Genomic DNA, 24,011 nt, shown 5'->3' with positions numbered 1-24,011 from the left:
ACATGATTTTTAGAATCAAATACTTTAAATTGTGAAAAGCTGAAAACATTAACAACATAGCCCTATTAAAAAGGAAAACCTATAGTACAGGGGTGTCAAACTGACATCGTCACAGTGTCATCGTGTAAAGTGTAAACTATTGAAAAATATTTTAAAAGTTCTACATCAAATGAAATGGTTAATTCACTTGTAAGGCACAATAACATATCGGCAACTCTACCTTTACCTCTACATTGAAGTATGTTATTTAATAGGTAAAATTAAGTCTTTAAATCTAGATTGACACATACGATTTTCATTGGTTTTATTATTTATAAGAATGTGTTAAATCATACAACCAAAGCAAAGTGTCTATTCTATGGACTAAAGAATAAAGAATGGTGGATGACATTGCTTTATATAAGTTTCAACTTGTTTCATGATAAATTGGGATTTTGGGAAAGGGAACTGGAGAAGTACCAATACTTTTGGTCATATCTGTGTTTTTTGTAGATAGAGAGTTTAGAATTTTAAGCATTCTTTAAAACCATCACTTTATGTACTAATCATTCTGTCTGCTGATAGAAACTTGGATAGGTTTGAATAAGGATAAAATAAGTGGGGTAGATGGGGGTCTCATTTCCAATTAAATAAGGAAGAAATTACTAGTTGGGAGTAAATTTTTTCTTGCACTTCAGTGCCCTGCCCCTCCTATTCTCATAATTCTAACTCAATTATGCAAAATAGACACTGAAAAATAAATTATTAACACAAGTGTAATGTTACCATACTATAAGCTGCTCAAGAAATGTTCAGTTAAGGAATAATGTGGAATTAAATAAATATAAATTAATTCAAATTCATGAAATATAATATTTAATACTGTGCACAGAATCAGCTCTTTTGAATTAATATTGATTAGTATTGAATTTAGAATTTGAATTATCAGATAACAGAATCCAGTTTTTTCACTATGGAGTAACAAACTTCTCAATATATGGTTGAAGTACTAAAGGAATATAGCTGAAAGAGTATTTGCTAGTATGACTCCCATAAAATAACAGGTACAAACTACATACAGAAAGTCCTTGACTTACCACTTCAGTCAGGACCAGAAATTCTGCTGATAGGCAAAGCAGTTGCTATCAGTGAGTCATGCCTGATTTTACTACTTTTTTGCCATGGTTGTTAAGCAAATTACTGCAGTTGTTAAGTGAATCACAGGGCAGCTAAGTAAATTTAGATTCCCCCCCCCTTTGTCTTTTCTTATCGCAAGCTAACTGGAAGGTTGCAGATGATGATCACACGACTCCAGGATGCTGTAATATAAATAAATGCTGGTTGCCAAGCGCCCAAATTTTGATTTCATGGGGATGCTGTGACAGGTTAAATGAAAGGACTGATTGTAAGTCACTTTTTCCAATCATATTGTAAATTTGAACAGTTGCTAAATGAATGGTTGTAACTTGAGGACTAGTAGTAGTTCCATTCGAGTTTTACACTAGCATGTCGTGCAATCCCAGACCATGCATGATTTACAGAAGACAAATTTGGGAGTGCTGGACTATATCACATTTAGTAAGTTAGAGTAGCAAGTTAGATTCATTGTAATATATCTTGTTACAGTATTGATGTGTGTAAAGTGGTTACTTAGGGAATTTTCAAGATCACTTACTTCTGACCAATCCAAAGGAACCCACTGTGGGGGGCAAGATTGATTGTTACAAGACTCTTTTTCAACTGGGTGATGTGTTAAACAATGAGTACTCTCCAATGTCTCTTCTTCTGAAGGTCCAATCTTCCTGATACATAGAACAGTTCGTGATCTCATTCCTCCATCACAGGTCTTACTGCATTCTGACCAACCGCCTATAAACCATCTATTGACAGAATATTAGAAAAAATTATTAGTTCAAGAAATGAACTGCTTACCCCTACAACGTGAATGTGTATAACTGAAAGTATAAGAAAATTACATACTGCATAAAAATATATAATAGTTCTGATTCAATAAATCAGAATTTTAGTCTCAATTATATAATGCTGCCAAATGTAACTGAGGAAGAAATTAATATATTTTACATAATATAGCTTCCCAATATTTATTCTAGGGCTGCCTATCCTGCATGAAATTTATTATAACAAGAAAAGATCTATCCTAGATGGTTATTCTAGTAGCATAACAATCCTACAAACTATATCCTGCAGCACTCTCATCTGGAATTTAGATAAGGATATTATTGTTCCAGAATGGTTCGCAGAAGTTGCTAGTAAAGAAAATCCATCTAACTGGCTTTCTACAGTATTTGCAACCAAGGAGATAGGCAGGAGGGAACAGTGAATTCTCAAAAGTTATTTTAAAAAGTGCAATTAAATTAGCATTACATTATTTATATTTTATTTATGATTAATAAAATGGCAGGTCACTCACTTGCATTAGCAAGCCACAAAAATAACATAATTTCATTCATTCGTTGAAAAGTTATATTCAGAGCTGTGGTGGTACAGTGATTAGAATGCAGTATTGCAGGCTAACTCTGCCAACTGCCAGCAGTTTGATTGGACCCAGATTGTTGGGCTAATATGCTGACTCTGTAAACCTCTTAGAAAAGGCTGTAAAGCACTATGAAGTAGTATATAAGTCTAAGTACTATTGCTATACATATAATTGTTCATTGGATCCTGCTCTTAATTCAATTTTGGACTAATTTCCCTGTGGTTCCATTGCAGTCTGGAGATATAAATAATATGGAATAGAATAAAGAAGTACTTACTCAGGTGGACAAGGCTCAGTGTTGCAGGATCTTTGATTTTCGGGTAATTTACTATCAGGATCACAGTAATTGTTCTGGACTACAGAGCTGTCATCTAGCCTTTTGCATACTATTTCTTGTTTCTGCATACCTTAGGAAGGAGTAGAATGAAATTGGTTTTTATTTTTTTCCCCTTATTTTAAACCAAGCAAATCTGTGACCCTGTAGCTCAGTTAATCATAGACTATAATCTACCCAGGATTCTCTGGCCTTCATGATTTTATTACTTTCTTGAAGGTATAAAAAAGGAAGATTTCAAGTACCTGCTAGACGGTTGTCAGCAGCATTCAGCTCTAGATATGCCCTATCCTGTTTTATCAGTTGAAGTAAACTGCAAATTCAATAGAAGTACAGCTTCTGTACCTTCCTTTCCACTGTTTTTTTTTTTTTTTTTGGCAATTTAAAGTTGATTTCAGATATCTAATTCTTACTGTTATACATCAAAACACATTAGTCAGTAATTTTATTTTATTTTTTCATTTTAATTGATGTGGTAAATAAAAGCATTAAAAGTAGTAAAAAAACCATGTTTTTCATTAACTGATTAACTGATCTAGATGTCAACAATTACAATGACCTGTCTGGAAGCATACTTCAACACAATGTGTATTTGTACTGTACGTATATTTTTGAGATATCGATTTCTTAATCAATATCACTCTAAGCAGAGATGTTTCCATTTGCAAAAGAAAAAAATAAAATAAAAAAACTAAAACATTTGTTTTAAACCTTGAGTTTCTAAGAATGTCAATTAAATGGTTGGATTAAGAAATATCAAAATCTATCTTAAGTTTAAATGAAAAAGTAGTCTTGCAATACATGAGATCAATTAATAGGGAATGAAACTGGGAGAATCTGAAATAGTTTTTTTGATAAAAAATTTATCGGTCTTTGCTCTGCCAAACAATATTGAAACTCTATTATTACAATTTAATTCCTATTTTAACATTTTCCAATATTTTCCAGTATTTTCTTAGTATTATTTCTAATATCTATCTGAAATAGTAAGAAATCACATTAACTTCATGAATTTGTTTTGGGATAATTCTTTTGAGTGTCTTAAAAAAACTAAATGCATAGTTTGCAGCAGGTGAATTACACAATGTTAATACTTTAAATATTCTTATTTTTCCTAACATTATTTCTTAATATTTCAACAATCACAGCAGGTGGCAGCATCTAGCTGGCCAATATTGAAAAGCTAAGCAAGGTCAAACCTGAATAGAACAGTCATGCTTCATATAGGAGTTCTTTATATAAAACTGATTTGTTCCTAATAATTAATAGGGAAATGATGTCTATATAGCACAAAGCACAAGGATGTCAGACAAAATTAAAGATGGCAGCCACAATTATGGATGTCAGCCACTTAGGAAGAATTGTTGTACTACTTGTCAAGGATGATGCTGGTTCTTTGGATGATAACTATGAATGGGTAAGAGTGTAGCTGTTAAAACTAACATTAATACTTGAGGTACGATGACTGATACCAGTGGCTTAGAGGTACTTCCAAGAATATAATAATCATTTTAGAAACAGCCAGATCAATAATCGGAGTCATATATCAAGCAGTGAAACAACTCAGAATCTAGACTTCTGCACCAGTACTAAAACAAGTCCAATAACAAGGAGACTAATTTTGGAACCAAAATCTATCATCCATTAGAATGGCCAATAGAATAAAGTACTAGATATTATTATAATGTCTTTAATCCACAGACTTCTGTGAATTTCACCTTCAAAACAGAACCCCAAGTAGTAATTGTTTTTTTCAAGTAGAATACTTAGTAGCTGAGAGGGCAGCAGTAGCAGTGGAGATAGGGTTGATTAATTCAAAATTTCAATGATCAGTAGTTTTATGATATTGGTAGCAAATGGGACTTACCCTTAATATAAATGCTAGATTTTATAATGGGATTCACCACTGCAAAGCCAAATGCTGCATATTTTATTGTATATTCCCCCTTTAGATTCTTGAAAATGAATTAGTTGATATTGATAGGACTGATGATAATTATCAGTACAAATGGTTAATTTAATGGTGCCTTTGGTGCCTTTAAGAAAGTATTAAATGTAAATGCCATCTTGGTAGTGGTTAACAGGTGAGCATAGAAGTATCAGACTTAATACTTAAAGCATTCTTCCCACAGCAGATTCCACCAATGGGTGAATTTATTATGCCATGCCTGTTTGGTGAGAGGTCTGGCAACTGATTCAATTGTTTACAATTAAGCTCAAACACAGTACCATAAAAAGTGTCCCTCTGGTGGAATATAATTTTCATACCTATGAAGTAGGCATTAGAAGCATATATGATAAAGTACAGGGTGGGATCGAATACTCCACTACATAATCCTGTGATTCTATCATACAAAACGTTTATCACATAATTGCTATTACGTTGCTATCAGAAATATGCTGGGACTTCTAAAACATAAAATCAGATTATGGAACATAATTTCTAAATTAAATTGTTGCCCTTCTCAGAAAAGAATGGAATATATCATACCAGAGTTCAAGGACCTCTAAACGTGTACAATCTTGCCCAAATAAATATATGATGGTATATAGTTAAACAAGACTCAACCTCAAAGTTTGGACACGTCATTGAGGCTGGATATACAGCTCCAGCTCCCACATGGGGTGTCATCCTGGAAAATATCTTGCATCACAAATTGTTTGATTAGAAGCAATCTTTTCACATCTTATTTATTCCATTTATATTTCATTTTGATTTGTGTGTTAAAATATTTTTCTCAATCTTGGCAATTTTAAAATGTGTGAACTTCACCTCCCCAACCAGCATGTTGCCTTGAGAATTTTGGGAGTTGAAGTCTACGCATCTTAAAATTATCAAGAATAAAAACACTGAAAAAAAGATCATATCTATCAATTTCTTGTTTTGTCTCCACAAGAACACTGTTTTTTAGGGGGACCAATGACTAGTTGCAAACCACTTCTGAAACCATTGCCTCCTTCCCACGGCAGACAAAGTGAATAGCCCAAGGTCATCCAGCTGGCTTTGTGCCTAAAATGGGACTAGAACTCGTGGTCTCCTGATTTTTAGCCTAATACCTTATCTACTACACCAAAGTTACTTTCGTGTAGCATAGGTAAATGTGTAACTATTTTATAATTTAATCTAAAGCCAATGTTTTGTTATATAATTACAATAAAGCCAACAAAGAATAAATTTGAGGAGCAAATTGCTAACAAAATATCTTTAGGTTTGTCAGAAATAGCAAACAGATTAAAGGATTGCTCATATTAATATCAAAGTGGCAGAGTAGTAAAAAGAAAGACAAGCAGATTACAGAGGATCTGAATCAATTACTTTAACATATACTGAAGAAGAAACTGAAAAATTACTCAGTCCCAAACCTAAGTAATACCCACATTAAAGCTACTGTACTATACTCTTGAATTTAAAACAATCTAGATTTATCAACTCACACTAAAACCGATCCTCAAGCAATATATATATTGTTTATTATTTAGCATATGGAATATAATGTCAGGAAAATCTACACATGCTAGACACAATGCAGTCCTGACAGGCTAGATTGCTAGTTCATTTTGTTCAGGGCTTGTGTGCCTATTGCAGGAGGTGTGGGGTGGGGGGGGGAGGCGAAGTAGCTTTACACCAGTTAGCTGGCAGTATTCAGGTTGCTGGCTGTTTCAGGCTCCTCTACTGGCCTTTCCTCACCTTGCCTTGTGCTGCGATGCATCACCTCCAGCTAGGTCCAGCACTGGCTTCCATTTTCTGCACATGGGAATGCAGCTAAGTTTTTCCCACTGAAGTGGTACCAATTTATCTACTCACAATATTGCATGCTTTTGAACTGCTGGGTGGGCAGGAGCTAAGGATCAAGAGATGGAGCTCACTCCGTCTCATGGAGCCAGGCTTGAACCGCCAGAGTGCAGACCATTTCTGCCCAGCAGTTCCAGCGTCATTAAGCCACTGTGTCACCGTGTCCCCTGTATATACTTTGTGTGTATATTTGTGTCTTTCTGTCTACATACTGGCCAGAACCATGCGCCAAAGCTAATATTAATATACCTAATTTCTACCACTGACTTCAATTACTCTTATTCCCAAGTAATTATACAAAGGTGATGTTCTACCTCAGGGGTGTCAAACTCAAGGCTCGGGGCTGAATCTGGCCCATAGGGTGTTTAGATCTGGTCCACGGGGCTGCCCTGGAAAAAGCAAAGGACTGGCCCATGGTGCCTCATGGTGAAAACGGGCTCGGAAGGTCTTCAGTTTCACTGGCAGAGGGTTGCAGGAGGCCGTAGCAGCCGAAAATGGAGCTCAGGAGCCCGTTTTCACTGGCAGAGCACTCAGTCACCACAGGCATCCCCAACACAAGTGATGTGAAGTTGGCTATGCCCACCCTGGCCATACCCACTCCACTCCCCAAGGTCAAACACAATCCTGATGAGGCCCTCAATGAAATCGAGTTTGACATCCCTGCTCTACCTAATCCAGTGGGTCTTCTAAATCCAGTTCTTTCATGAAAACTGAGATGGAAGCTACAGAAGAAATAATTTAAGTACAAAGGAAATGAGTCAACAGATTTCTTAGTGCTGGTTCAAGCAGAAACATACATCTGTATGGTCACTCCATAGTAAGCATTAATCAGCTTTGTGGCTGTTATTCTGAAATAAGTATATTTAGACTTGTTTTCATTAGTTTTATCTCCTATTTATTTCTTCATTTTCATCAGGGTTATCCTATTACCGTGTTTTCAGGAAATATAAACACTTCCACAGGAAAAAGCAAATAAAACAAAACCTTTATCTTCCTTTTATGTAAATACTTGCCTCAAACAGACTGACAAATGGTTCAATTTTAAGACAGAAAAATAAACAGAAACAAAAAACAGTTGATAGAAAACAATAGCTATTAGCATCTACACAGATAGAGGAGTAAGAACTAGACACCAATTCTTATTGATTGATTTATTTAAAATAATTTTTCACTTCAGCTTATCAGAAAAGATAATATAATTTATAAATTTAAAAATACAATATCTAGATGAAAATACTTATTAAAAATAAGGAAAAAAGAGAAATCGGGAGATAATTAGTGGTTCTTGGCAGAGAAAACAAGGAGGGAACATTGTTATTGTTACTGGAAGGGACTAAGGGAAATGGCTTCAGGCAACAGACTAATCTCTTCAACTCTTAACATAGCATAGACACAAACACATGGTGGTATAATTGGAAGGACTAAAAGGACAGGTGTTGACCTTTTTCATTCCTCGCTCTCCCAATTCCTCCATGGCAGTTTATTCCCTTAAATATTTATTTTCTCTTGTTTGGTTTAAGAAAAGATGAGAGAGGCAGCTTTTTGAAGTGAAAGTATATTAAAAAGAGATAGTAATCAGGGAAACTGTTAAACCCTAGAGGGAACTTGATTTCTAATTCATATTTCTATTTCCATTAAAAAGGTATTAAGAAGATTACATGCTTAAAAATAAACACAAGTTCTATTATGCCAGGCTTAACAGTTGCTGGTACATAGGCCAAATTAAGACATTTTTTATAAACTTAGTGTAAGAATTGGCTGACAGGATGAATCCTAAAGCCAAATAATGCAGACAACCCATGACTTCAACAGCCACTACTTAGGGACAAACCAGTAGAAGACTAGCACAATGCATCCATGAATACCACCTAGCAGTCAGAAGATATGATGAAAACTCTTTATTTCATAACATACTGAAAGACTTAACCATAGTTTCACTTATGAAATTGTGACCACTAGACTAAGCCAAGTCCAAAAATACTTAGGAAATTTCTAGAAGCCTGGTACTCTGACAAATTAGTATTTAATAGACACTTAGACATAAATAATATATATATACTATGTAAAAATGTCTATCAACAAACCAAAAAAGGAACAAAAAGACCAAAACACCTCCCCATCAGCAATCAGCAATCAGCTGAGCATAGATTAACATCAGGCCAACTATCAAGTAAACAATATCCCAATCAAGCAACTGCCAAACGAGCCAACAATAAACAGTCCAACCAAAAAACCTCTAAGACCACCCAAAGGTAAGCCACTAGAATATAAACTGAGAGCAAACTCCACTTCTTACTACCACTGATGATGTTACCTAGTTTGGGTAATGAAATGTCTGCAAGAAAACAACCAATTTCAGAGAACTCCAAATGCCCATCATTTCAACCCTGAGTTACAAATATTCCCCAAAGCTTCCTGGATGAGAAGTGAAACGTCTTCAAAGAAAACCAGTTGCTTCTTGAAAAAAAGCACCTTTGGGACAACCATGACCTGGATAACTGAGAATCTCCATAGACATTCCCCTTTATTATTACAGACAACCCACTTATGAACCGACTAACTCCAATACATATTGATAGTTAAAACTATACAGTTTTACTTGTAATATAGTATATTAGGATGGGCTTATTTATAATTTTTGGTGAACAAAGAAATCAACATTGTGCCTCTCTCCAAAACTCAAGAAGTAAGAATTTGGGTAGTAATTTTTTGTTAATAATAATGTTTCTGTTAACATAAACAACATATGTTTCCCTTTATTATATTATAAATATTTCAGATATTTCTACTTAGCTAATCTTTCAAGATTGTTAGAAGCTAATTTACCTCCAGCGCAAGTAGCAGAGCACTCTGACCAAGGGAGGTGATTCCATGTGAAGCCAACTTCATTGTCACCACTGCCAGTACGAGAGATGGGAACATTGAATTTATATCTTATCCCCAGATTTTGCTCCTGTAGTAAAATCTGCAGTTGAAAATAACTAGTTTTATCATTAAAACACTTTGGTATATTAATACTGTATATTAACAATTAGTTACTTTCAGTTTGATTTTTGAGAAAAACTTTGAACATTGATGCAGATGTTTCTAAAATTTAAGATAATTTACTTTAGTTGTTTCAAATTTAAATGCTAGAGTGATCCCATCCAATGTGGCATTTATCATAACTTCTAAAGCATGGGTATCCAACCTTTTGGCTTGCCTGGGCTGCATTGAGTGAATAAAAATTATATTGGGCTGCATATAAAATATAACAAATATATTACTTATTAAAAATCATATAATAATTTTAAAAGTTTACAGTCTTGTGGGATCACATTATTAGCTGTCCAGGGCTGCATGTGATCCACAGTCCATGGGTTGGAAATGATTGTTGTAAAGATGGCAGAAAAAGAAATAACTAGTGTATACGTACATCTTTATTACACAGTACTTAAATTTGACAAGAATAGGGTAGGGTAGGGTAGGGTAGGGTAGGGTAGGGTAGGGTAGGGTAAGGTAGGGTAGGGTAGGGTAGGGTAGAATAGAGTAGAATAGAATAGAATAGAATAGAATAGAATAGAATAGAATAGAATAGAATAGAATAGAATAGAATAGAATAGAATAGAATAGAGAGTTGGAAAGGAAAGGAAACCATTTCAGATAAATGGTTGTCCAATCTCTTCTTAAAAATTTTCAGTGTTGAAGCATTCTCAATGTCTGGAGGCAAGTTGTTCCACTGACTGATTGTTCTAACTATCAGGAAATTTCTTTTTAGTTCTAGGTTGGAACATAATAATGTTCCAGCAATGTTTTGAATAACATATACAATCTGAAAATATTTGAGATTAAATGAATAACTATTTATGTTACCATAGAAAGAGACTAAGTTTAAAAAGATAATCAAATCATAATTGATAAAGCATGTAAGTAGTCCTTGGTTATCAATGGTAATTGGAACCAGAATTTATGTTGCTAAGCAATGCAGTCTTTGAGCACAACATCATGTGACTGCATTGCTTAGTGACAGCAACCCTAGGAGTCCTCATTGCTGTTTTTAAGCTAAGATTGGGGGTCATTAAATGAGTTCAGGTAGCTTGCAAGCACGCCAGCAGCAGGTAAGGAATGGCGAGTCAGGAGTGTATTTTGCTGGGTGAGGGATGGTGTGCGAATGGCTAGCATGATGTGACAAGGTCTGAAGTGACTATTGCCAGGCACAGGAAAATGTGCAAAGGCAGGACACAGGGCTGGAGGTGGTTGCTGCTGGGACAAGCGACTTACCAAAGTGATTTGCAACTTTCTCTGATAGCTTTCCCCTTGACTTTGTGGGAAGTGTGGAAGTGGTGTTACATGACTACAGGATGTTGGAATAGTTGTAAGTGAGAACCAGTTGCCATGTGCCCAGATTGCAATCATGTGAGGAATGCTGTGATGGCCAGAACTTTTAGGATCAGTTGTAATTTTCCTTTTCTATCACTGTCATAATTTTGAGCAATAGCTGAACAAATGGTCAGCTGAACAAACTGTGTTCAATATTTCTTTTATTTATATTTAATATAGTTTATATTTCTAATATATACTCTGGGATTTTTAAATTTTAATTTAAGTGATATGATTATCTTTCTGAAAATGAGATGGCATTCATTTCTGTCAGCTCTGTAGCAAAAGAAAGTGATATATTATGTTGTCCCCCAATTATATCCAAATTGCTTAACAGATTATCAGAGGCTAACTGCAGACTATTGATAGGGGTGAGTTACAATATGGTTAATTTAAAAACAATATAAATACTGAATGTAAATTTAACAGTGCCAGATAAAAATGATTATAGTTATATTTTAGAAACCTCAGTTGGTTTAAAAGTAGATTGATACATTGCAAAACAGCATAAGTCTATTATCTAGGAAACACTATTCAAAAGCTAGAGGTACAAAGCAATGATTATAATACAAACAATATTTTCTGAATGAGGTTCTAAGTAACATAGAAAAGAGGTTCATGAGCAATACAGAAGGCTAGATTACCTCTTCGATACACAAACAATAAAATGAAATAGTTTATACTTTACCATGACTATAAGGTTTTCTGAAGTAGGACCCAAAGCTTCCAAAGATTCTGCTTCATCGGCTGGTCTTTTGTAATGGAAAGCTGTCCCAGAAACATCAAATTTTCTAGGCCAATCAATAGTCCACGCTCCATTAATATAATAATCATCGTCCTCAGTTTTCAAAGCTTAAAAAAGTGTAAATGGCATGAAGATAGAAATCATTTAGAATGTATAAGAGCGTTCATTAAATATCAAATGAAGGAAAGTGGAATTATATCATAGGAACCATAACTTCCTAAAACTCACTTTCCTTGTAAAATGGATATACATTATTAAAGATCTCTTAAAAATAGGAAAATCATCTACAATGGAAAACCAATGGCTTCACTTAAGGGTTCTGATTAAGGAACCAAGAGTGGTATACAAACTATCCTAAATTTAAATTGTTTAAAATTCAAAATAATTCCATTTGAAGGAGTTGCATTTTGCTTTAAGCAGAATGTTTTGATCATTCTGGAAGTGTTTCAAGCTTAATACTAAGTTTTCTGCTATTTATTGCAATATTTTAAAAATTGAATCAAATTTGTAAATTAATCAACATTGTAATTTTGACCTCTAAATATCTTAAGAAAATATGCTTTAATCAGCTAATTAGTTCTAATTTTTATAAAGCAGAATACTCAAATCATATGGATGAGGAAGGGATGACTGCCTACTACCCATTTCAATGCTTTTTAATGAACAATTGCCTTCAGACGCTGCAAAAGGATTTGACCAATAAATGATTCAAAATATAGGTTTTTAAATCCTTATATTTAATATATATAATAAAATAATTAGTTCAAAGGGAAAATAAAATTATAAAAGTAGTTTACAATCGGCATAAATTGATACATCTAATCGTTTTAAATTCAGAATCAAGTTTACAAATGAGCCTGTACAATGTTAGTTTTAATTTGCTGGAAATATTTCACAATAATAGCAGAATACAATTAATGCTTTCTCAGAAGTGTATGTTTAATGAGATTAACTTTTGGCTAAATATACATGGTAAAGTGGTATACATTTATTTTTCAAATACATCTTACTTGTTTTTAGTTATTATTTTGTGATAATCCAACTACAACTTTAGTTTTCTAATTAGAATGATTTTGTTTGTTTCAGTTTCCATTCTTTCTCCTCAAGAGTGTTACCACGTTACATGATGCTAATTAACAAACTACTATATTACTGTGGCTTGGCAAAAATACTTTGTGGAGGGTGTTTGTATGTGAGCAGCATTTCAAAAGGAGGGAGGGAAGGGATAGCAAATCTGTTCAGAAAGTTTTCTTTTTTCTTTTCTTGATATCCTTGATATCATTCCAGTAATAAGTTAAGAAGCTTTATCTGCTGTCACATTTATTATTGGATTTGAGCCAAAATGCCTGTACTGAACTTGTTATTTTTCTCTTCAAATAAGAATTAAACATTTATTCTTGGTATTATGATTATGGCTTATGGGAAAATGATGTATAGCACGTTAAATACCGTGTTCCCCGAAAATAAGACCCTGTCTTATATTTATTTGAACCCTGAAATAAGTGCTTGGCCTTATTTTCAGGGAGGTCTTATTATTTTGGGGCATGTTGAGCAAGACGGGGCTCCTCTTTTTCTCTTTCCTGATTTACAGCTCTGTCTCCCTAACCCTAACCAGAGGAAATTGCTGTGCATGTGTTTAAATATTTTTGGGGAGGGCTTCTTTTCAGGAAGGGCTTATTTTAGCGCATGCGCTCGAAAGCCCAATTGGGCTTATTATCACGGGATGACTTATTTTCAGGGAAACAGGGTACAATGTTAGAGAAATCATAGATATAAGTTTTAGCTTTCTGAATTCCTCAGTAACTTTCACTAACATCAGAAACCAGGTAGAAGTAATTAAACAGAATTTCCATCTACAGTATACACTTTCTTACTCCTAATAAACCAAACAAGGTGATAGAGCAGTGTTTCTCAACCTGAGGAACTTTAAGATGTGTAGACTTCAACTTCCAAAATTTTCCAGTCAGCATCAAATCTACTTATATGTTTACTATCCAAAATCAATAGAAATAAATTAATTGAAATAATGTTCCAGAAACCTCCGGAAGCAAGAAACTAATACAAAGTTTCTCTAGCTTTATTAGCATTACTAGCTCTGTTTTAAAATACTGACAAAATGCTCCAGAGAAATCATTATGTCATTCCTACAAAGAGGAAACATTTGAAAAGGAAAGAGATTCATAACTAATCCATATCAATGTGGCAAATAGCAATGATTCCAAAGCATATTTGCATATATCATCAGACAAACCCAAAACCATTTGACTAAATACATAAATGACATTTGTATTATGATATTGTAATGCATGTTTCATCATTTAGCCCACTCCCTATTTCTGCTACAATGATGGAAACAAATGCAAGTTAAAGGCCCTGTTGTAGTTTGTTTTTTAATAATGAACGGCCAGTTAGAAATTTTATAAATAAAACATTGTGTGTGTATGTTTCTATGTATTTATCTATTTAATGTATGTAGCTTTTGTCTTCAGAACAATAGCTAGAAGTATACAATTTGGATAGAGAACGTGGACATAAGAAGTGAAAGTGGACAAAGAGATGTTCCTTTCCCTTTACTGTGACACTAAACTTGGAAGTTATTTTCCAAGTTTAATACCAGCTTTCAATGTAAATGTTATCAGAGCCACAGCAGGAAGAATGTTAATCCCTGTCTCCCATAATGTGTCTCAATCAGTTTTCATAGTGTTTCTTAAAACAATAACAATAACAACCAAAAGGTCCACCCACTTATATATTAAACCAGTTTGTGTAGAGATTTAGGCATCAGGCTAAAAACCAGGACAGGGTAAGTGCTAGACCCACCTTGGACAGCATAGGGTTAGTCACTTTCTCTGAGCTCTATGAAAATGTCAAAATACTTCCTATAAACCCTTGCCAATAATAGGACAAGGACTAGTATAGGCAGTTGCCAGGTGACTACAGCGACTTGAAGGATTTAAAAAAAAAAAAAGTCAGTGCAGCCAGGCTACACTATTATATGGAATCTATCTGAAAGTTATTTTGAACCCAGCAACATTTATCAAATTTTGTATTAAATCATGAAATCATTAACTTACCAATATAGTTTTTTGACACAGCCACTTCTTTGATTTCAATATGAACAGAACCTTTAGGAATTTGAACCACTTCCATGTAGCCTATAAGGTAATCAGGGCAATTATTTCACTGATAAAAGCAACAGTTCTCACTTTTAATTTGTTTATAACTAATGCAATTAGATAGCAAGAATTCAAGAGATCTTAACGTTACTTCTTGTCGCAATCAAGACACAGAGACCTATAGTTCCATTTAAATGGTGTAAATGTAAGAAACAAAAACAAAACACTTCACATATTTGCTTTCATTTTTATGAGGAGTAGCTATTTCACTACAATTTTACAATGCATCAGAGAACAATAGATAATGGATCTGGGAATGATATAAGTAAATATATCTAGTAAGTACTCTAGAAAGAGTATATGAGAGTAAAAGGCAGCATCCAATGGCTATTGCCTGATCAATTTTTAAATAGTTGTCAAATAATAGTAATACAGCTTGTGACAATACCCTAACACTACCAAACAACAATATCTGCTTCTCCCAGGTTCTTGAGAAGGACTCAATAAGTGAATAAAAATCCCAAATTCAGTTTAAGCCAGTGGTGAAATGCAGCCAGTTCAGAAGGCTCTGCGCATGCGTGGAGGAGGCACGCGCGCTCACATTTGCGAATCGGTAGCAAAGGTAAGTTCATTTCACCCCTGGTTTAAGCATATGGTTGACTATACAACCACCACCAGCAACAACAACAACAACAATATAAGCTTTGAGACTTACCACCTCTGAGCAGTGTATCATTGAAAAAACCTTCAATAGATTCACATGTACTCCCATCACCACCACATACCCGACACCTGTCTTCTTTAGCATCAGATCCCAAAATATTGTCACATCCAACATGCTGAAAATGGGTACAGTAAAAATAACTATACAATAAGAGGATTTCTTTTCGGTTCAGTTAAATTGTTAATGTTCAAAGTAATGGTATTCTTAATTTATTAAAATAATTCTTCCTTCTTTGTTGAAAGCAATTTTATTCATTCAGCTAGAAGTACCATTCTTTATTTCTCTGCTCTGTTGTCTATATATTAAAATCTAAATGGTTTCTCACAATATTTGGGAAGGTTTTTTAATATCACACTAGTATGGACTAGGTAGGCTAGGTAGGTAGAATTGCCTCTTAAATTTCTAGATGACATGCTATTCAGTTCACAAAAATATCCTTTTTCTAGCCTCTTATTACACATTTTTATAACTTTAGGATTGATAGACTTTGTCACATAATCCCTGAAATATTTTAACATATTGTTTGCAATTATCTTTTACCTAAAATGAACTAAAATTAAATTGCTTACAATCAGGCAATTTATTCCAGTTGCATTTTTATAATATGTCATAAATTTTTGCTTATTTCCTGATTCTGCTCGTAGGTGACTTTGCAAGATGCTGCCAGCTAATTGGCTTCTCAAAGCTTTTCCATTTTAAAGGACAGAGATCAAATTCAGGGCTTTCCAGTTTCTCAGTTGTCTGAGATGGCTGTTTCCATTTAGGATGCTCTTTGCTTTTCCTCCCAATTGTCTAAATCATGTAAGCAGTTTTATAACGCATTTATAGAGAAACTTGAGATAACTCTGGTTGTAAATCTCATTCACTGCAGTCCATATTTAGCAGAGAACATATATGAGTACAAACAAGCCCATTAAGAGTATTTAGAGACAGATGCTTAAAATATAATGTAACAAGGACATTTATTAAGGAAATTGCATGATCTAATAGAAAGATTGCATCTTTGAGTTTTCTGTTCTCATGGCAAAAGAAAAGAGAAGGGAGGAGAAACTATTTTCCTGTAAAAAGTAAGCTGAAGGGGAAAGTTCAGGAGTACAAATCAGCTTTCCAATCAGGGAAAAATAAAGCAGAGAGAAATAAGTAAGAAGCCACTATTCCTATTGGCTCTAAGTTTTCTATAAGACAAATGAGGTAAAATGTCAGTGCTTCTGAAACTGTAGTTCCAATATATTAATAAAGGCAGTTCCTTGACAGCTGTTTCATTAGAGGATGTTGCAGTATAGAAATGTTTTAAATCACTTTTACTTTTGTGTAATGTTCATGTATTGTACCTTGCATTCTCCATTGATACAAATATCCAGGGAATCGGCATTGCATTGTGTTCCATCTATCACTGCAGGAGCACGTTCAGTATAGAAGTTATAACCTTCTGCTAAACAGTTTAATGCACATGGCTTAACCCCACCTAGACAAATAAAACATTTTAAAAGATCAAATTCCAAAATTTGAAGTATTATATACAATTTGATATTAATCTTTTTTCCCCAAAAAAATCCTGTCGCTGATTTTTTTCAACAGTTTTTCAACAGATTAATGAAGCTGTAGGATCAAGACTGATAAACAGATTTCACTAATTGAACAAGACCTAATAAGTTATTAAACAGTATTAAATATTGCCTTTCTGGTTTAAACTTTTCAGATAGATTACTGGATTCCGATAACAATACTGTGCTTGGTTTGTTTTACAACTTATCCAGACAATTGCTTTAACATGTTTTTCTCAGTCTGTGATGTGATACAAAAAAAAAAAAAGTACTCTGTCCTGACAGCTTCAGTTACAAGGATGATAACTGACTTTCAGCCAGTGACTGCCTGACTTACGCTGAGCTCTCCAAAAAATTTATTTCACTTAGAAAATTATCTGCATCCATAATTCAGTCCTATGTGAAGTTCAGCAAGAGTGGCCTTTGCCTCTCCAACGCCATCAAATCTAACATTGCACAATCAGATATGACCATCTGCAATAGGACAGTTTAGGGTTATGCAGTACTTCAGAAATAATTTGGAAAAAGAACTTCAAACAACATGGGGGGATGTTAATGGAACATGACACATGCCTTAAACTCTTTAAAGCAACTTCATCTTTTCTGATATCAAATGATTACCCTCTGAAATTGCTATACAATCCAAGGAAAAGGAACAACTATTTTAAAGATCTGCAGACAAATTCTATGCTCTAAAGCCCATAAAGCCCTGGTGCATATATCCATATTTTCAAGGTCCTCTTAGGAGAAATTAATATCCTGCCTTCCCTGGCAGGATCATAGCTAAGATTACAAAACTTCACATACCTCCTGTATATGGTTTCCAGTTGTAATATTTTCCTCGAAATGGCATATTATCAAAATCTGCACACTGTTTTTCTCGAAAATCACGGGCTCCAAGAGGACATGGCTAAATAAAAACAAAAATGAAAAAGTGATGAATTTGAAATTTCAATATACACATGAAGTGCATTTTTAATTAAATATGAAACAGTTATCATAGATGCAAACTATAGTATCAGCCTATTTAAGCAGACTGAATGTCTTGCAAGCAATCACTAAGTTATAAAATCAGTGTTGTGATCAATGTTTCATTTTAAATTAGGTTATGGTTTCACATTTTAGCCTAAAATATCAAATGAACATATTACTTTAAAAATACGGACAAGTCATTAGGAACTCAGGATCTCTTTGTAAAAACACATGTAAAATGTTATACCTTTCATCCGTTATGCATGTATCCTGCATAAACGAAAGCCACGTAGAATTCAGTGGGTTTACTCAATAGAAATAGTAACAAATCGCATGTTTATTTCATATAAGGAAAGTACTGTATATAGTAAGTATGGACTAATGCATATATGAATATCTATAGAAATTCAGCAAAAGTTTCTACTTTGTTAATGTGAAATCTACTAAATCTAAACATATCAAGAAAAAAAGCTACATTAAATTTGAGCAGCAATACAAGTTCTTCAAATAATCTGATATTGTGAATTGATTTAGTGATCAATATATGTGATAGAGTATTGATATTATATTGACTTGGCTCCAACAACAAGCTGCTCTGCTCTTCTCAGTTGAAAAACTTCATCAATTTCCCATCTCAGGGTTATATATATGACAGTTGGACCACTTGAGGGAGATAGGAAAACTGTCATTTGCATTTTAGCTCAAATTTCTGTTATGTTTCATAAAGTATTTTTTTCTTAATTAAACTCTGACACAGCCCAAAAACTAATTGCTAGGAACTGAAAGAAAGCCCTTAACTGCAACTGAATATTTTTCCATCTGATAGATATCACGTCTTCTGTTTTAATAAATGATTCTGCTTCTCTCAGTTTTAGTAACGTATATGTAATCCATCAAAAGGGCAAATAAAAAAATCTACACAATAGGATTTATTTACATGAAGCACCAAAATGAAAAGAGTGAAAGGAGGGAGAAAGAAAATTACTTTGCTTTTGAAGTAAATATGCAATCAACATGATTCTGTTTATGAATAAATAATTAGAATTTTAGGAAGTAATGTTTTTTAAATTACAAAAGTAACAGTGAATGCTGATGCAGGGCAAATTTATTTCAAGCAAATCATTTCAGTTTAGTACACACAATAAGCTAAGTATAAGAGTTTGATAATAAGTTAGGTGGCTATATAAATATTTAAAATAAAATAAATAAGCAAATCTCTTCATAATGTCCTTAATAAATCCTGAAAAAACCCTTTTGAATTTTACTAAATTTCAATAATATAATCAATTGATATAGTTTTAATTACTACTAACTTATAATACAATTTAAGTTACTAAAAAAATTAACATTCTGTTCATGTACTAATCCAAAAGATGAATGCACATCAAAAGTAAAAATAAAACATTTTTAAAAATAATTATTAAAACATTTATTTATTTGTTTGTTTGTTTATTAAATTTATTTGCCCCCTATCTTATTTTGAAGTGACTCAGGATGGCTTACAGTATTAAAAGCTTTAAAATCATAAAAGTTAAATATCTGTAAGGCAATAAAAATAGAAATTACAACCAAAAATATAATTATAGTTAAAAGATGGGAAGAGAGGGAGCAGGGTGCGCAGGGGTGGAGATGGGATTGTCTTCTAATTCACCAACCTCCTCCAGTGTGATGTTCTCCTATTGAGGTCCCAAGCCATCTGTCAAAGCTAGGTCTTCAAGCCCTTATCAGAAGGGTAGAAGCTGATCTCATCTTAAGGGGTAAGATATTCCAAAGAGCAGGAGACATAACAGAGAAGGCCCTTCGCCTGGACTCTGCCATCCAGAATTCCTTGACTAATGGAACCCACAGAATGCCTAATCTGTTGGTGTGAATGGGGAGTCTCAGTGGGCTGAGATGATTCTTTACATAATCTGGACCCATGCCATGCAGGGCTTTAAACACCTTGAATTGTACCTGGAAGCAAACTGGCAGCCAGTGCATCTTGTGGAGCAGTGGTGTAACTGCTGTACACTCTGTACCAGTTGAAACCTCCAAATGCTCTTCAAGGGTAGCCCTATGTTGACTTGCAATAGTCCAGACATGAGATGACCAAGACTTGAATAACTGAGCACAGGGACTCCGAATCAAAGAAAGGCTGCAACTGTGCAAGAACTCTCCTAGCTGCAACTGATAGTACATGATAGGATATGATACGATATGATATCGGAAATATATTTATATACTAAAATATTTTTCTCACAATAATAGGGAATAGAAATATTTATTTAAAATAGACTCAAAATTTTACCATAAAATTATTTGCAGCAACTTATATTCTAAGTTTACCAAAAAAACTCAGTAAAAATATCAATACTTTATGAATGACTTTAATATCTAATATATATATACAATGAAATGCAAGACACATTTAAGTCTAAGGTTTATTGATACATTTTACAAAATAAATGTAACTTTGAATTTTTATACATATCAAATATGTAATATAATTATATAATTTACTATTATTCATGATTTACATCTTTTACTGAGAATAACTATTCTCAATATCTTCTTGTTAGATCCAGTTTTCAGTATTGATATGTACATGTTGAGTTCTATAATGCCATTTATGTTGTATAAACGGAAGTGCTATGACTCTGTGGTTAGAACGGAGGCTTGACAATTGGCAAGATGGAGTTCAAAACCCGGGTGCCAGGGTGAGCTCCCATTATTTGCCCCAGCTCCTGCCCACCTAGCAGTTCAAAAGCACATAAAAATGTGAGTAGATAAATAGGTAGCACTTCGATGGGAACCCACTGGGGGATGAGAGAGGGAGTCCCCATTGGGTCCCCAGGGCAATGGTGATGTCACTGGCTAATATGTCTCAAACCAGAAGTGCTTTGGTGGCTGCTTCTGGGTCCCATCAGCTGCCAAACATCTACTGATTCCAATGCAGCAGACTACCGTTTTTTTGTAAATCACCATATGCTAAATAAATAACAGAATTCTGATCAATATACAGGTACATTTGATTAGATTTCAAGTTAATTTTGATCTACTCACATCAATGTTACAAGAGCGATATCGTTTCCTTTCTCCAAGGCAATATTTTCCTCCACCAGAAGGTCTGGAAGAAATCATTCGAATTTTATGAATATATATATATATATAATATTTTTCAAGAACTTCAGACTGGAGCACTATTAATTTAAATGGCAAAAATATTCATAAATGATTTTAAAATTAAAATCTTTTGTTCAATATTTGTTTCTGGGTTTATCATTATTTTAAAAATGTGGAAATACTTATTTTTCTTCTAATTAGTTAATTATAAACATCTGAATTCAGCACCAGTAAAAGTCTGTAACATTGACAAAGAAATATAATTTATAATGTTTCATTTCAACAAGTTATTTCATTTAGACCCATTTACTTGCTACTCCAGGAAATGTTTAAAATGAATAATTTTTTTTAAAAAAAATTATTTTCTATTATTAAACAACACTACTATTAAAATAAATAAGAGGTTATGTGTGTGAGCTCAATGCCTTATACATTGATATTGCAGTCTCTGAAGACTTCAGTTGTATATTAAGAAGAAAGATGCATTTTATTTAAAAAGATGATTTGCAAATACATTCTGACTGGGTATGGTACACTGAATATAACTCCTAACTCTTAGGCTATGGGCATTAGTAAGTGGCTTTGAATAGTTCTACACTGGTGCAATGCTTGGGAGACAGAGATAAGAGCCACAGTCAGGACAATGGCCAGATAAGTGGCAGCATAGGCAACAGAAGGCATGTGGGTGGGTCAAATGTCTCAGAGCTGCCCTAGTTTCTTGGACTGTAAAGGTAATGGGGGACACTTGCAAGATTCAGTTAATGTAACCTTGCAAAAATGTAGAGCACACTTCTGGATGTGCTTCTTGTCTAGACTACTGGAAAGGCTGATAGAGAAGGTATGTTTCTTCCTTCCCTGCCAGCTACACACAAAGTCAATGGAGAAACCAGCAGGATGTCAGAATTTTCAGTCAGATGAGGTCTTCCCTTAATGACTCACTTAATGACAGTACTTGGGGCTTGCCAAAACTGCTGTTGCTAAACAATACAATTATGTGATATTGTGATTTAGGACTGAATCACTTAGCGATAGAAATTCTGATCCCAATTAACATCATTAATCAAGGACTACCTGTATTCTAGGACAGTGGCCCCCAACCTTTTTGATACCAGGGACCAGTTTCAGGAGAAAACAATTTTTCCTAATTTTATAACATTTTATTAGATTATAGAATAAAATACAAAAATAGTAGGACACAGTGGGGGAGAGGGGAAAGAAAAGTGAGGAGGGGAGAGGGAAAAGAAAAAAAGGCATTGACTTCCAACTCCCTCTGTTGCAGTAGAATAAAGCATTAACATTGAACCTCAACTTTTTACTTTTCCATAATAGTATAAACTAGCCATTTCTATAACAATGAATCTATCTAATCAGTAAAACCCAAAATCAAAGTTTCAGCTGACAGAATGCATGTAAGACACACAATATTTGTATATTTATTGTCAATATAAATACCGTATTTTCCAGCGTATAAGACGACTTTTTAACACATGAAAATCTTCTCAAAAGTCGGGGGTCGTCTTATACGCCGGGTGTCGTTCTCCTGTAACCAGGCAGACCAGCCCGAAAGACTCTGAGGAGCCTTAAATGGTTCTGGCGATCCAAGCTCTGACGATCCCAGCTAAGTTGCCTGCTAATCAGGCAACTCAGCTGGGATTGCCAGAGCCATGTAAAAGGAAAAAAGTTTTCCCCCTCCAGCTTGCTTAGCTTAGCTGCTAGTCGCAACGCTTGCCTTGCTTCGCTTGCCTGAATCCATTCCATCAGCAAGCCACTCCCTGCCTGCAATCAAGCAGGCAGGGAGTTGTGGACTTCAACTCCCAGAATTCCTCAGCCAGCAAAACAAAGCTGGCTGAGGAATTCTGGGAGTTGAAATCTACAAGTCTTAAAGTTGCCAAGGTTGGAGACCCCTGTTCTATTGAGTAAGTTTTTTTCCCCTTTAGGAGCTTTAAAAAAAATAGTTAATTGGGTTTTTTTTTAGTTGTTCTTTTTTAGACCTAGCCATTTAAAGTTTAGGAAGTTTTAAATTTAGCTTTCATATAAAAATAAAATAAAATAAAATAATATTTGTGCAGCTTTCTGAGATTTAATGTGTTTCTGTAGTGTTTCACTCTAACTACACAAACACACAAAATCTCACAAAGCTGTATGTGGAATTTTGTGTGTGTGAAGTGTGAAAGTTGTTTTTTGGGGCTTTTTGTGGCTGTGTGATGTTCCTGCTTGATGTAGGGGCCATTTTGGGTCTAGCACAGCTGCTTTTACATTGTGGGTGAGCCAATTGATGTTTTTTAATTTTTATTTGGTGTGCGTTGGAAGAGGGGTAGTCTTATACGGCAAGTATAGCCCAAACCCTATATTTTAACAGGAAAAGTCGGGGGTCGTCTTATACGCCCAGTCGTCTTATACGCCAGAAAATACGGTAGTCTATCCATATAAAATATTTTTTATGGTTTCATCCTTTTTAAATTCTCCTTTTCAGCTTTTTGTGCTCTGTAACCTCCTGGTCTGAGTTAAATTGCCAAAGGTCTACTATGTTTCACATTTTATAATTACCAGTCAAGTGTGGTATGGAGAAACATTGGAATTACTGTAATATTTGTATTATGTAATTATAAATTCTGGGCATAACCAGAATTTCCCAATTATTGCAATTACTGGAATTTAACAACACAGTTTGCAAAATAGTTTCCCTTATTGACATCAATCTAGAAATGACTATAAAAGATGTGAGTAAAAGAAACACGTTATATAAATTAGCTCAGTAAGTAAAGTTGTTTCACATAACATTTTGGCTAGTTTTTGAGGAATCACAGAAAATATGGAGACAAAACTTTTTAATGAAATGATAAGAA

At 34.2% G+C, this 24,011-nt stretch overlaps 1 protein-coding gene across 1 annotated transcript in view; it reads right to left on the bottom strand.

The window, feature by feature from the left end:
- The window catches only part of ADAMTS6 (ADAM metallopeptidase with thrombospondin type 1 motif 6), a 96,071-nt gene that overhangs the window by 4,175 nt on the left and 67,885 nt on the right, over nt 1-24,011 (bottom strand). The window contains exons 13-21 of the mRNA XM_070935857.1: nt 21,106-21,169; nt 17,899-18,001; nt 16,879-17,012; nt 15,539-15,662; nt 14,782-14,862; nt 11,651-11,814; nt 9,430-9,568; nt 2,754-2,883; nt 1,655-1,859 (exon numbers count right to left, since the gene is read on the bottom strand). Of these exons, the coding sequence (XP_070791958.1) occupies nt 1,655-1,859; nt 2,754-2,883; nt 9,430-9,568; nt 11,651-11,814; nt 14,782-14,862; nt 15,539-15,662; nt 16,879-17,012; nt 17,899-18,001; nt 21,106-21,169 (1,144 nt within the window). The remainder of the gene's footprint in view (nt 1-1,654; nt 1,860-2,753; nt 2,884-9,429; nt 9,569-11,650; nt 11,815-14,781; nt 14,863-15,538; nt 15,663-16,878; nt 17,013-17,898; nt 18,002-21,105; nt 21,170-24,011) is intronic.

Source organism: Pituophis catenifer, unplaced genomic scaffold, assembly GCF_029215685.1.
Source record: "Pituophis catenifer annectens isolate HBS135680 unplaced genomic scaffold, rPitCat1.0.hap2 SCAF_2, whole genome shotgun sequence".
Taxonomy (NCBI): domain Eukaryota; kingdom Metazoa; phylum Chordata; class Lepidosauria; order Squamata; family Colubridae; genus Pituophis; species Pituophis catenifer.
This window is presented reverse-complemented; position numbering and strand designations above follow the sequence as displayed.